Genomic DNA, 13214 nt, shown 5'->3' with positions numbered 1-13214 from the left:
CATGCCAAAGATGGGTGCTATGTGTGCCCCCTCTGCCTGGCAAGAGCCACCTGAAGGCTTCCCCAGCCCCTTGTCCCTCTCAGCTCGGGACATGTCCAGGCACGCTTCTCGCCCGTCCCACGCCAGGCACCCACCCAGTAGGCCTCAAAGGAGAAGGGAGCAAGCCTGCATGCCAAAGATGGGTGCTATGTGTGCCCTCTCTGCCTGGCACCCACCCAGTAGGCCTCAAAGGAGAAGGGAGCAAGCCTGCATGCCAAAGATGGGTGCTATGTGTGCCCCCTCTGCCTGGCAAGAGCCACCTGAAGGCTTCCCCAGCCCCTTGTCCCTCTCAGCTCGGGACATGTCCAGGCACGCTTCTCGCCCGTCCCACGCCAGGCACCCACCCAGTAGGCCTCAAAGGAGAAGGGAGCAAGCCTGCATGCCAAAGATGGGTGCTATGTGTGCCCTCTCTGCCTGGCAAGAGCCAGTAGGCCTCAAAGGAGAAGGGAGCAAGCCTGCATGCCAAAGATGGGTGCTATGTGTGCCCCCTCTGCCTGGCAAGAGCCACCTGAAGGCTTCCCCAGCCCCTTGTCCCTCTCAGCTCGGGACATGTCCAGGCACGCTTCTCGCCCGTCCCACGCCAGGCACCCACCCAGTAGGCCTCAAAGGAGAAGGGAGCAAGCCTGCATGCCAAAGATGGGTGCTATGTGTGCCCTCTCTGCCTGGCAAGAGCCAGTAGGCCTCAAAGGAGAAGGGAGCAAGCCTGCATGCCAAAGATGGGTGCTATGTGTGCCCCCTCTGCCTGGCAAGAGCCACCTGAAGGCTTCCCCAGCCCCTTGTCCCTCTCAGCTTGGGACATGTCCAGGCACGCTTCTCGCCCGTCCCACGCCAGGCACCCACCCAGTAGGCCTCAAAGGAGAAGGGAGCAAGCCTGCATGCCAAAGATGGGTGCCATGTGTGCCCTCTCTGCCTGGCAAGAGCCAGTAGGCCTCAAAGGAGAAGGGAGCAAGCCTGCATGCCAAAGATGGGTGCTATGTGTGCCCCCTCTGCCTGGCAAGAGCCACCTGAAGGCTTCCCCAGCCCCTTGTCCCTCTCAGCTCGGGACATGTCCAGGCACGCGCAGGGTAGTGTGGCCCCTGGAGGTGGGGGGTGGGGGGGGTCTCCTCACGAAACGACTGTAAACAGGGATACAAGAAACATTTATTTACAACGCAACCGTGCTTGAACAAACCCCAATCACAGCAGGCTCTCTTTATGAGTGTGCACCGTCACCGGCCCCCCCCCCTCCCCAGCAGTGTGGCCATGTCCCGGCGCATGTCCTGGACCGCTTGACCAATAGCCGTGATCTCCTCCGCCATCCTGGTCACCGCCGCCTCGGTTCGGTTCACTGCAGGAGAGAGCACAATGAGAGCCACGCACCCGCCATCCCGGCAGCTCACCCCATCTCCAGTAATGGGTTCCCTCCCCCCCCACCTGTCTCCATTGGGGAAACATAGGACAATGGATCTTGCCGGCACGGTGATCAATACCGCGGCCACCACATAGCCACAGATCTTCGCCGTCGCCAGTGGCCCAAAACCCTGATGGCCCACCCGCCTCTCGAAGCAGAAATGGCACCCCGCTTACACACTCTGAGGCAGGCCTCCACCGCGACCTGCCCACGCACTGCTATGGGCACAGCCTCCCGCTCCAGCTCTGCCCTGCGCCCCTCCTCCCGCGAAGTCCCCGCGCTGGAACCGGATGAGTCTGTGCCGGTACAAAACGTTATGTGTTCAGGGATTTCAAGGGCGGGCAAAAGATTCACTTCTGCCAACGCCAGGCCCATCAAGCGCCCTGGCCGCGGCAGGGGGGGAGCCCTCCCCCGCCCTCATCCGCACATCCGTGTCACACCTGCAGACCCACCTTGCTCCATGGTTGTGGCGGACTCAGGGCGGATCGGGCTATCCGCCACCACTCCGGTGGGCGATGATGGCGGCGCACGGAGGACAACCGCGCCCGGCACCTCCTCCGCCTCCTCTCCACTGGTCACGGATATGATCTCTGCCCCGTGCTCCTCCCCTGCAGAAGAGCAAACAGTCAAGACACAGAGCTCCAGCGCCGCGCTCCCCTGGCCCGCCAAGCCGGCGCACCGCGCACTTTTTTGTCCCCCACCGGCAAAGGGGGCGTGCGAAGAAAGTCAGGGCCGGCGCAAAGCGCGCAAAGCGGAAAAGCTGCTCACCTCTCGGCTGCTGTCCCGCCGCCGCCAACCGTTCAGACTCCTCCTGAAGGCGCTCCATTGCGCGGTGGTGTGGCGGTGGTCGGAGCTGACCCCCCTGGCGCCAGCGCAGGAAGCGGTCCCGGAGCTGGCGGAACTTCCCACGGCATTCCTGTGGCGAGCGCGCGACGCCCGACACCGCCAGGCCGCGGGAGAGCGCCTCCCAGGCGTGCGGTGCACGTGCCCGCGCCCCGCGCATGAGCTCCCCCGCGTAGCCCATGCGCAGGATCGCTGTGAGCAGCATGTGGACCTCGAACCGACGCCAGGGGCTGCGCGCTCGGACACGAGGCGGCATCGCTCCACGCTGTGCGGCGCGCTCGCGTCTGGAAGGACTGTTATATCCCCTCGGCGAACGGTCCACAGCCACACTCCACGCACCCCGAGGGGATGCGGAACACATCAATCATCACGAGGCGCCCCGATTCGGCAACCCCAAGATCCGCCCCCACCACAAAGAAAGGTGGATTGGACCATCCAGGGAATTGAATGTCAGCAAAATGTTCATTGGGCGGACATGCAGGCGGGGAGCCGGCCCTCAAGACGTAACAGAATCGGCGGGCACAGGACCGGGGAGCCCAGTCCTTCAGGCCAGAGACGCCAACAGGTGTCTGCACAGCCGTGGGTCCTGCACACATGCGGCCAGTCAGCGTGTGGCGGGCTCTGGTCATGCCGGGTGCAGGACCTGCCCGCTGCTCTTGGGGCTGGCACCCCGCGTCACTTCGAACAGCCCTTTCAGCAAACCCCAACAAGCGTCGGCAAACCCGGACAGCGCGCATAGAGTGCTATGACGCGATGCCAACTTATAGTGACGATCAATGCATGACGCCACCTGCCGGCCACTTCAGGTGCAGCAACTGATGGCCTATTTCTCGGCCATTTTCCTGTGAGCATGCGCCAAGGGAAGCGCGTCACAGAAGTACAGCCGAGAACCCGTGGACGGTCGACCGCGAACGCGTGTAGGGGGGGTGCCGAAACACACGGGCAGCACGTGAACAGCAAAACCCGCTGGAGACACGTGTAAGTGCAATCGCGTGGACGGCACGTGAAATGCGTCACGTCTGTTTCGGCTCATATACCCCAGAACAAAATGGAGTGGAAGAAAGAAAGAATAACTATCTGATGGAAATGGTTAGATGTCTGTTGACAGAATCTAACTTACCACATCAATATTGGGGCAAAGCAGTGATGACAGCAACATATTTGCAGAATAGACTGCCAACAAAAACTACTAATAAAACAGCATTTGAACTTTTGTTTGGAAGAGTGCCAAATATAAGTCACACTAGAATGTTTGGATCAAAAGGTTTTGCATATGTTCCAACGCAAAAACACTCCAAACTTAACAATAGAACTGAACTTGGAATACTGGTTGGATATGAAAAAGGATGCAGAAAACGTTATAGAATTCTTAACAAAGAAACAGAAGTGAAAGTAAGAAGAATCGTATATTTTAAAGAAGAGCAATCTTGTACGTACATTCCAAACCAGGAAGGTTTTAAAGAGCAACAGACTAATATTAATTGGCCAACTCAAGAGGATGAAGTAAAAATATTCCTAGAAGAAAATAAAAAAGAGGAATTCAAGTAGAGGGAATTTACAAACAGAAGGGGAAACAGAGACAGAGAAAGAAACTGAATGTGATAATTTGGAAGAACAAGTAGAATTTTGTTAGATGTTCATCTCGAATCAATAAAGGAATGCCAGCAGAACAGCTATCATACACAGCAAAGGCAGTACAGAATAGCGAACCAACTATGTGGAAAGAAATAGACAAATTACCTGCGGAAGAAGCAGCCAAATGGATGACAGCGCCCAAAGAAGAAATTGAAGCATTGAATAGAAATAATACTTGGACACTTACAAAATTGCCAAAAGATAAAAATGCTATTGGTTGTAAATGGGTGTTTAAGGAAAAAATAGATCAGGATGGAAATGTACATAGATGTAAGATGTCGTGCAATAAAAGACTTGTATCAGAAAGGGTTTATTGAAATGGAGTATTGTCCAATATTACAAATGATAGCTGGTATCTTAACAAAGCCTTTAAGTGAAAACAATTTTGAGATGTTGCTGTGACTGAACATTCCTTCTGTGTCAGTTAAGATGTCTGTTGGTGTAACTGCCTCTCTCTCCTGTGTATAAGCCATGAATATGTTTCTCTCACAGTTTATTGTTTATTTTACTGTAAATAGTTATTAAATAAAGTTAAACATTATCTTCTTAGATGGTTTTACCTCCCACTGGATTCTTCTGTTGACTCTGCTACACGGTGGCATATCCTGCACCTGGTGAGGACTGTCTGGGATATTTAAATATATCTCCTTCTCACACTTATCTCCCCCCTCCCTTTGTTCTGGAGCTAAGAGCAATCCTAAAGGGCTTGATTCAATAGAGGAAAAATGTGACAAAAAACTTTTCTCAATACCACTGACATAATCCAATTCAGGTCCCCCTAGTGCTTCATAAAGCAAAACTACATATTGAAGAATCCAGACACAAATCCCTAGGATAAATATTTGCAGTTTGCAGTTGTCACTAATTCGCATTAAAAAGTTAAAATGAACATATTATTCACAATCCTTGTAAATTACCTTTTGCAAATCCTACCTGCTTATGTCAGATTGTTTGAGTTCAGTTCATGTTGGTCCTCAGTCAAATTCTCATATACATGATGAATAGCTTTCTTCCATCCTGCCAAAAGACCCAGGCACATGGACTAAAAGCTCAACCTTACTCAACACTGAAGACCATATAGGAAATGCAACATGAGCCAGAAGCTTCTTTTGCATTTTTGTTACATAGTATAGTATAGTATAGTATAGTATAGTATAGTATAGTATAGTATAGTATAGTATAGTATAGTATAGTATAGTATAGTATAGTATAGTATAGTATAGTATAGTATAGTATAGTATAAGTCATGTTTACAGTTAGCTTTAAACTATTTGCATTTATCCTACAGTATTTTTATTCCGAAATTGTGATTTCAAATGTGAATACTTAACACTTATGTCCACTCCTGAAAAGAAAAACCTGGCTATATTGGCTTGCAGCCTGATTCTATGAACTATTATTCAGTCAATAAGGTTTTAGCAGAGTGCATAGTGCCTGCAGCCTTGTGACTTGTAATGCTGAGCTGGCATTGTGAGTAAGCCCAGGACACTGCATCAACAGAGAAGAGCAGATCAGCATTAATATGTCAACACCACCAACCAGCAAAGCGTAGGAGCCAAAAACATAGGGTCTACAAACAAGCCCTCAGACTCATTGTGCAAAACTGAAACAAGAGGTAAGAGATTGTACCTATCACTTGTATGTTATGGATGTAGTTCGGTAAAGGGTTTTATCAATGGAGATGGGAATAGCAAGAAAGGCAGAATTAGGATCTGGATATTAAGATATGTCATGGGAACCTGAGTGAACCATGAAGTATACAGTAAAGGGGACATTATATATATAAATGTAGTATAAATTTAAACGTTAATTGTCACGGCTTCCTCGAAGGAGTTCTGGGAGTTGTTTGTTGAGGTGTGGACTAGGGGTGAGAGAGCTGAATATTCTGTTAGATTCATAACCTTCCTCACAGAATACAGTTCCTAGGGTTTCTTGTGGTGCAGATACAGTACCTCTTGATAGTATTTGCTGTATCTTGTGGAAGTAAACGTAGGGACAACTTACTCCACACTATCATCTCTCTAATGTCTATGATAGTGGTCCTCAGCATTGCTGAACCTGTGAGCACTTTTGGAATACTGAGAACAGATAGCGGGTGCCATGGGGTGGGCAGAACCAATGAAATGGTTGCCATGGGGTGGGCAGAACCAATAAAAATGGCTGCCATAACTGGATCCAGTCACAAAACACTGAGAGGTTCCATGCCTAGCATCTTGACATCTGTTTCCAAGTGGATACTTCCTGCAGAAAAACGCCTCCTTGGTGCTTCTGAAGCATACTATATTGTACCAAAGTGGAGGAAAGCCAGGACTGGCTCTTTGCTTTGGGGAGGAAGCTAGTGGGTTCCAGAAAACACACTGCAGGGTACTGCCTTGGGGATGACTGGTCATTGGCAACTTTGTCTTCCTTTTTCATTATTAGCTTAACTTTACAGAATGAATTTAAGTGATCTCCTCTATCCAAATAATCCAAAGAGGCGTCAGGATATCATTGACTTGCACCAGGAACTACTTGCCTGCATGCAGCTTAATTTTGAGGCAACCAATGACCTGATTGAAGCACTGAATGCACACCTGGGGGCCAGAATTACTCATATTAAAATGAAAGAGGGTGGTACCATCAAAGAAAACTGTGACATTATTATACGAGCCTTGACTGATATTCAGCAAGAGATGTGGAATTTTGACAACAAAATGAAGAAAAAACTAGCGCCAGTAATGTATCAAAAGCTTTATGACATTAAACAGCCTGAGTTGGAAAAAATTGCCACAGCTCATAAAATTGTTTCTATTATTCTTGGAGAGGCTACTGCTAGTGCAGGTATAATTGTTGTAAAATTAATAGGTTCAAATATTATAAAGGCTGCTGTTAACAAACTAGTTGCGTTGCTTGTTCAGATTGGGGTATCTGTTCTTGGAGGCATTGGCATTAGTGTTCTTGGGCTTGGCATTGAAATAATTCTTCATGCCATTTTGGGGGCAGTGGAAAGAGATCACCTTCTGACATGTATTCAGAGCTATGAGCAACATTTGGCTGAATTTAAAGAAGCCTCAGAGGCATACCAGTGTGCCATCATTGAAGTAAGCATGCTGGTGAAAGACAAAGCTAAGTAAGTGGCAATAGTAGGGAATATGCTTGTCCATGCGTGACTACACTAATGGTGCAATCGTAAGCAGAGTTATTCCTGTCTAAGCCCATTGAAACCATTGATTTCAATTGGCTTAGACTGGAGTAACTCTACTTAGGATTGCACTGCCAGTACATTACAATATGACTGAAAAACCTGACCTTTTCTGTTGCAGTTATGGTTAATACATCTCTATAAAGACAGAGAGTTGGAATCAAGGTCAGTTTCTTTCAGTGGAAGGGGTGGAATTTTTGTTGATTTCTTGCTTTCATTGCAAACCCCCAATTAACTCCTCATTATGTTCCTGAGTCCCCTATCCCTAGGAACATTATTTAAGGGAGAACATGAGCTGCAGTGAGAGGGGAGAAGAAAAAAAATTCCATTCTGCTGAAGCAACTGCTTTCTTTTACTGCAAACCAAGCTTTGGATTCAACCCAAAGTGCCCGGCAGGTATGCGGAATTCAAAAGCATCTGCTCTAGGTCTCTGTTGATGTGTAATATAAGAGCATACTTCCAGTGTTGTGTGCAGAGAAGACCATTGCACCAAGAATATTTTGAACCTATATGATTGTTGATGTAAATGACCCTCTCCCTTTTTTGATGTCCACTGAAATTTATTTAAAACCTGCATCTTGTACTATGTCATACTTATTTCAAGAGGAAAGAATGGATGGACTACGATTATCAGCTGTGGCATTTAGAATAGTTCACTTCTGATAGACAGTAATACAACTGGTGTGGTTTGTTTGCTTGCTGTGTACTTTGCCAATAACCTTCTGATAATGCAAGTCAGCACTTTCAATTTCAAATATTACTAAACATATATATAATACATGGCATTAAGCCCTAATGAAATTAATGATACATTCACTTCAAGATACGTAGTTTTATAGAATTCCAGCTCTCAATCTATTGAAGTCTATGAAGTTTCCACGCCTCCATGAAAGAACACTACCATCACCAACTCCAAAAGGAAACCAGCTTTAATTTTTATGATGTGCCTTCAATAATCCACACATTTTCCCTACCACAAACAAGTCACAGCACATACAGTAAAGCAACAGCTTGAACTGGGGTTGGCTAATCTGGAAAATGCATTTGAGCAATGAATGGGATTCTTACACATTTTTTATGTAAACTAACTTTGCCCTATGGAATTAAGAGGACAAAACTGCCTTATTGATGCATACAAGTGACTTTTCAGTTACAGGGAAGCTACATTAGGAATAAAGCTCACACAAGGCTTGTTGATTTATAAAAGAAAAAGATGTTCTTTACTGTAGAAGAACTCCACAGTCAGAGAAAGGATCTAGCTATCGATCTAAGCTAGGGTGGTGAGAGATTACTGAGAGCACATCCTGGGAAGTGAAGGGAGAGGAGAGAGAAAAAACTTCTGACCATAGCATTTTGGGTAAACAAAGACACGGCAGCAAAGCTGACAAAAGGAATGATAGGGGGGAACTATCTATCCTTGCTAACACTACTGCCCCCTCTTAAAGTTACAGTACGCTCTGTACAAGGGGCATTGCACAGCCCTTCTTTTGCAACACATAAATCACAACCCTAAACAGTATTATTTACATTCTAGTTGGTGGGAGGGAGGGAGTTTCCTCTATAAACCAGGGGAAGTCCTAACTTTACAGAAAAATATGAAATCTTAAAAAAAAAAAAACCAGGAGATTTAAACTCCCCAAAATAATAGAAATAATGCCTGAAGCATTAGTGGTCATTTTGGAGGCTGCTAGGCAACCATAATATTGCTGAGCCTTCTAAGCCTTGGTTTCTGCAAGCAAATGTGTGTGTGAGGGAGAAGAGCACTAGGAGGACAAAACAGCTCTGCAAAGTTTCTGTCCGCCTCCCATCATATCTCCAGATGCAGGAGGACTCACTAGAGATAGGCCCTGCCACTGGAGACTCACTACCTACACAACTGGGCCCAGCCTGGCAGCCTGCACTCCACCGCATTTTCCCTGGCAGAAGCTGCCAGGGGGAGGAGGGAAAAGCTGAAGACAGGGGTAGATAGGTAAGTTATATGATGGGTGGGAAGGAAAGAAGGAATCAGAGAAAAGGCTATGAAGACTTTCAGAGAAGGAAAAGAAGAAATAGTGGGGGAGGGAGAAATGAGATGGCCTCTGCAAGTCTTTGCAGGCCTCCACTTGCAAAATATTAAATACAAAACCAAACACTATGATGAATTAAACATATCCTGTTCTCGCAGCCACAGAGGATACCTCTCTAATGCCATTATGAGAAAGATTTTGTGAATGGGTGGTACTCTTATAGTTATAAAATATCTTATTACATATGTTAATATTAACATATGCAACATATTAGCATATGTAATAAGATATTAACATATTAACATTCTAGAAATGGCTATGACATTTACATGTTTCTCTTCTGAATGTGAATTAAAGTCTGGCAATGTGGAAAAAGTGAGTTTATTCATTGCAATGTTTAATTTTACACATCATGTAATAAAATTCTTTAAATGGCAAGATTTTGAAATGGAATACAAATTGTACACATATAAATGTAAAACTCTTCATTCTAATATTTTATGGTTTGCTTATTTCTGAAAATAATTACATATATAGAACAAATTATAATTTTCCTACCTGTCTTTTCCTATTTATTCCATTTGTACATGTTCCATCCAAAATCTATCTAGGACCAAATAAAAACACATTACTTACAAAATGTTATACAATATAAACACAACTTTACATATAAGTATTACACAGAATAGATGAATACACCAAGCGTACACATCTCCAAACATATTCTGATGGTCTTACAATAAGAGTACAAGACCAATCCACAAAGTCCAGCATATGTGCTAAGATTCTGATGGGCACATGAAGATCAGGCATTAGAATAAGTCTAATAAGTTAGCCCGCTTCTGTATATGCATCTCTATTTCCCACATGTAGTTGGTGTTGTAGAATTAGTCTCTCTCTACATGAGACATCTTACATGGGGACGTTCAAGTGTAGGGAGATGCAACGTTAGCCGCGAAACGTAGTTTAAAAAGACAGAACTGAAGGCTCGGTCAATTTCACCTCTCTACACCCCTGTAGTTTAAAAAGATGGAGCCAGCAGAGATGGCTCCTCAGAGGGTTTGTTAATTTCATCTTTGCCTCAGGTGAGGTGAAATTGAAAGATCTTACACTTGTTCTCCCATTGTGGATACACATGCACTGCTAGGAGGCAGAGTACACTTGAATATAAGACTACACAAAAAGTAAGTCACTTGAGCATCCCCATGTAAGATATCTTGTGTAGAGAGACTCTTAGGAATACTTGATTGCCGGCAGAGCTCCATGAATGCTTTGGAACTTCAAATGGTAAGGATAACATTAAAGCTAGCTTTTTTAGATCTTTTTCTCTGCACTTCTTTGGTATCTTTCTTACCTTTCTTTCTTTTATAGCATACAACTGTTTAAATGTTACAACTATTGTAAGATGTATTATTAATTGAGCTCAAATACAGATATATCTGCAGGTTTGACAATATTAGTGGCACGTATCCAACCACGCGTTTCTACTGACAGAACAGCATTTATTTGTGGAACAGGGGCAACAATTTCTGTCAATTTTCCCTCCCACTATAAACCTCCACTTTGCTGACCCCTAGGAGCAAAATTTGAGGGGGGGCTCAGTAGCAGGAAGGGGAAGTCCCACACTGCAAAGTCCATTACTGGCTGGAAACAAACCACTGCATCCAGAAAGAGAGAACACACAAAAATACATCAGCTTGACACGTTTCTTATCTTTAAAATGAATTTTATTTAAGGTTTTACTACAAGCAAAAAGAGCTAGGTAGCTACAGAAGATGAAATACAACTAACAATAAATAACATAAAATAGACAAGAAAAGAAATTCCACTGAAAGTTTAAATAGATTCATATTATCATAACAAGCACCTACCTAGAAAAGGGAGAGGAAGTCAGTGTGTGTAAATAGGATCATAAAGAGCTCTATCAGATTATGTAAATCATATTGTTCTGTATTAGTTAAACCATAACTCTCCAGCAAGAACATCATTAAATGAGCAGATTTTTAAAAAAATCCAAAATTTGTATTCACCTTATTATGGCTCCTTGGAAAGGGAAGAAGGAAGGCAAAGTACAATAAGAAAAAAAAAAGGCAAGGGCAACTTAGTTGGGTTGTGTGCTGTTATCTGTGGTAGTACGTATGGTGACTTCACAGAGGCCTGCAAGGTGGGTAATCCTACATGATACAAAGGACATGGCAATGACCTCATAGGCACTTGGGGAAGAGCCAGACAAAATGAAACAGACTAAGCTAAAAGGTAGCAGGCCATATTTCAAGGAGACAAGCCCCCCTTTTTTGCTGTGTGTGTGTACTTGCATCTCTTTGAGATATTTTTACATATTGATTTAAAGAAAATTCTGTGTGAGAGCCAGTACTTCATAATGCCAATACTGATGGAAAAGGGTATCCCTTCAGTACAATGATTATTAAAGTTTGCCTTAATATCCATTTTTAATCTGATTGACATTGCATAAATTACCATGTGATATTGAGAATAGACACATGCAACCAAAGACTTGGCTAATTGTTTTAAAGTAGCATCTTACGCAGTTTCTCGTCCTTTCCTGCCCATTAGGTAAAGACTTTATTCAATACTGTGTGTTGAGAGTCTTGGGAAGAGCCTAAAATCTATTCAGTCCTGTCACTTAACACACAAAAGGTCTTGTTAAAGATGTATCCCTTAGAGCCCTGCTATTATTTCCCATCTCTCTTAGATGAATCTTCCCAATTTACCTACCCTACTAAAGTGCTTGTTACTAACTGTCAGTGTGACTGTTAAAACCCACCAGGGTTGATACAGAGGTTGCTGGTCCTCGGGGGGGGGGGGTTCTGGGAAAAGAGGTGGCAGAACTCTCAAGAGGGAAATGAGGAAGAAACACATAGGATTCTTTGAAATCATATTATTTTCAAGCACTATTGCTGAGTATTTTCAAGAGGTGCTGGAACTCCATTCCCCCGCATTCCCCCTGAAAAAAAGCCCTGCTAGTCCTGAAGTGCCTTATGCAAATACCTCAGAACTTAGCTGCACAAGCAGACTACTATTTTCTGTCCTCATTACATTCTGGCATGGCTCCCAAGTACTTCTGCTCTGTTGCTTCATTTTCCACTCACAACATTTTTCTGCTTTGTCCCTAGAGAGTAAGTTACTCCTCAACAACTAAACTGATCACATCCTTCTGAGATGCAGCTCACTGACACAATTTTTCATGGCTTTTGTCCCTCAGCAGTTAGCGCAGCAAAAAAATGAAAGCAGTGTACAGTAGCCAAGTAGCCATTTTAAGCTACACATTTATTAGATCAACTATGCTAAAACACTACACTGTAATTTTTGATTGACTAAAAATCTATTTTGCACAGACAAACACCCATCTATTCTAGACCGATGAAACACACAATTTAAAAAAAAGCCCTTTCCTAATGAAAGCATTTATTTGTTGCCACCTCTGTGGCATTCAATTATAGCAATCAATTAAACAAAGTTGCCATTTTGTATTTTCCAGGTTTTAGCTATCTCGGGTCAGCTGCCTATGTGCCATGGCTAGGGGTGCCCCCTCCCACAAGAGCCCTGCTAGGTACATCGGTTTTATGCAGTGCCCAGAGATGCTCCTAAGAAGCCCAGTAGTACAATGAAAAGCAGCAGCCCTCCCCTGCCGCTTACCCTCAGTGGCTCATGCAAGTTCTATTCTGCTAACCGCAGACTAACTATGAAATAGCCTGGACAACTAACTGTAGCCACACCGTAAATATATTTAATTCTGCAAAGAATTATCAGACTCTTGCCTAACAATACCCTGTAAGGAAATTACTGCCCCCGTCCCACTGCGCTGCCTTTCCTGAGCTGACATTGTCATTGTTCTAGTAACCATTATCGCAAGGTGTATTTGCGGAACAGTAACATCCACTTCAGATCTCATCGTATCAACGTGTATCTAAAAACTGAAGGGCGGTTTGCCCCAATGCTCAGCAATTTGTACAAATAATCACGAGAAGCCCCGGCTGTACTGTGAGGATAATAATAACGCAAACTATGTTCACCGCTCTGAGTGGAGCACTAATATCTTATTGTTGTTGTAAGGAGGAACGAGGGCAAAGATATACGTCTTTCCACCAGCAAATCCTTC

General features: G+C 44.8%; 2 protein-coding genes across 2 annotated transcripts in view; one reads left to right on the top strand and one right to left on the bottom strand.

The window, feature by feature from the left end:
* The window catches only part of C9H12orf60 (chromosome 9 C12orf60 homolog), a 28522-nt gene extending 18825 nt beyond the window's left edge, over positions 1–9697 (bottom strand). The window contains exons 1-2 of the mRNA XM_054987748.1: positions 9653–9697; positions 4841–4924 (exon numbers count right to left, since the gene is read on the bottom strand). The gene's annotated coding sequence lies outside the window, so the exon portion shown is untranslated. The remainder of the gene's footprint in view (positions 1–4840; positions 4925–9652) is intronic.
* On the top strand, positions 6343–7020 carry SMCO3 (single-pass membrane protein with coiled-coil domains 3). Its single transcript, XM_054987746.1, has one exon. The coding sequence runs from the start codon at positions 6343–6345 to the stop codon at positions 7018–7020; it is 678 nt and encodes a 225-aa protein (XP_054843721.1).
* Positions 9698–13214: the final 3517 nt, after the last annotated feature.

The sequence above is a fragment of the Eublepharis macularius genome, chromosome 9 (assembly GCF_028583425.1).
Source record: "Eublepharis macularius isolate TG4126 chromosome 9, MPM_Emac_v1.0, whole genome shotgun sequence".
Taxonomy (NCBI): domain Eukaryota; kingdom Metazoa; phylum Chordata; class Lepidosauria; order Squamata; family Eublepharidae; genus Eublepharis; species Eublepharis macularius.
The sequence above is the reverse complement of the archived record's forward strand: the minus strand, read 5'-3'. Positions and strand labels throughout refer to the sequence as shown.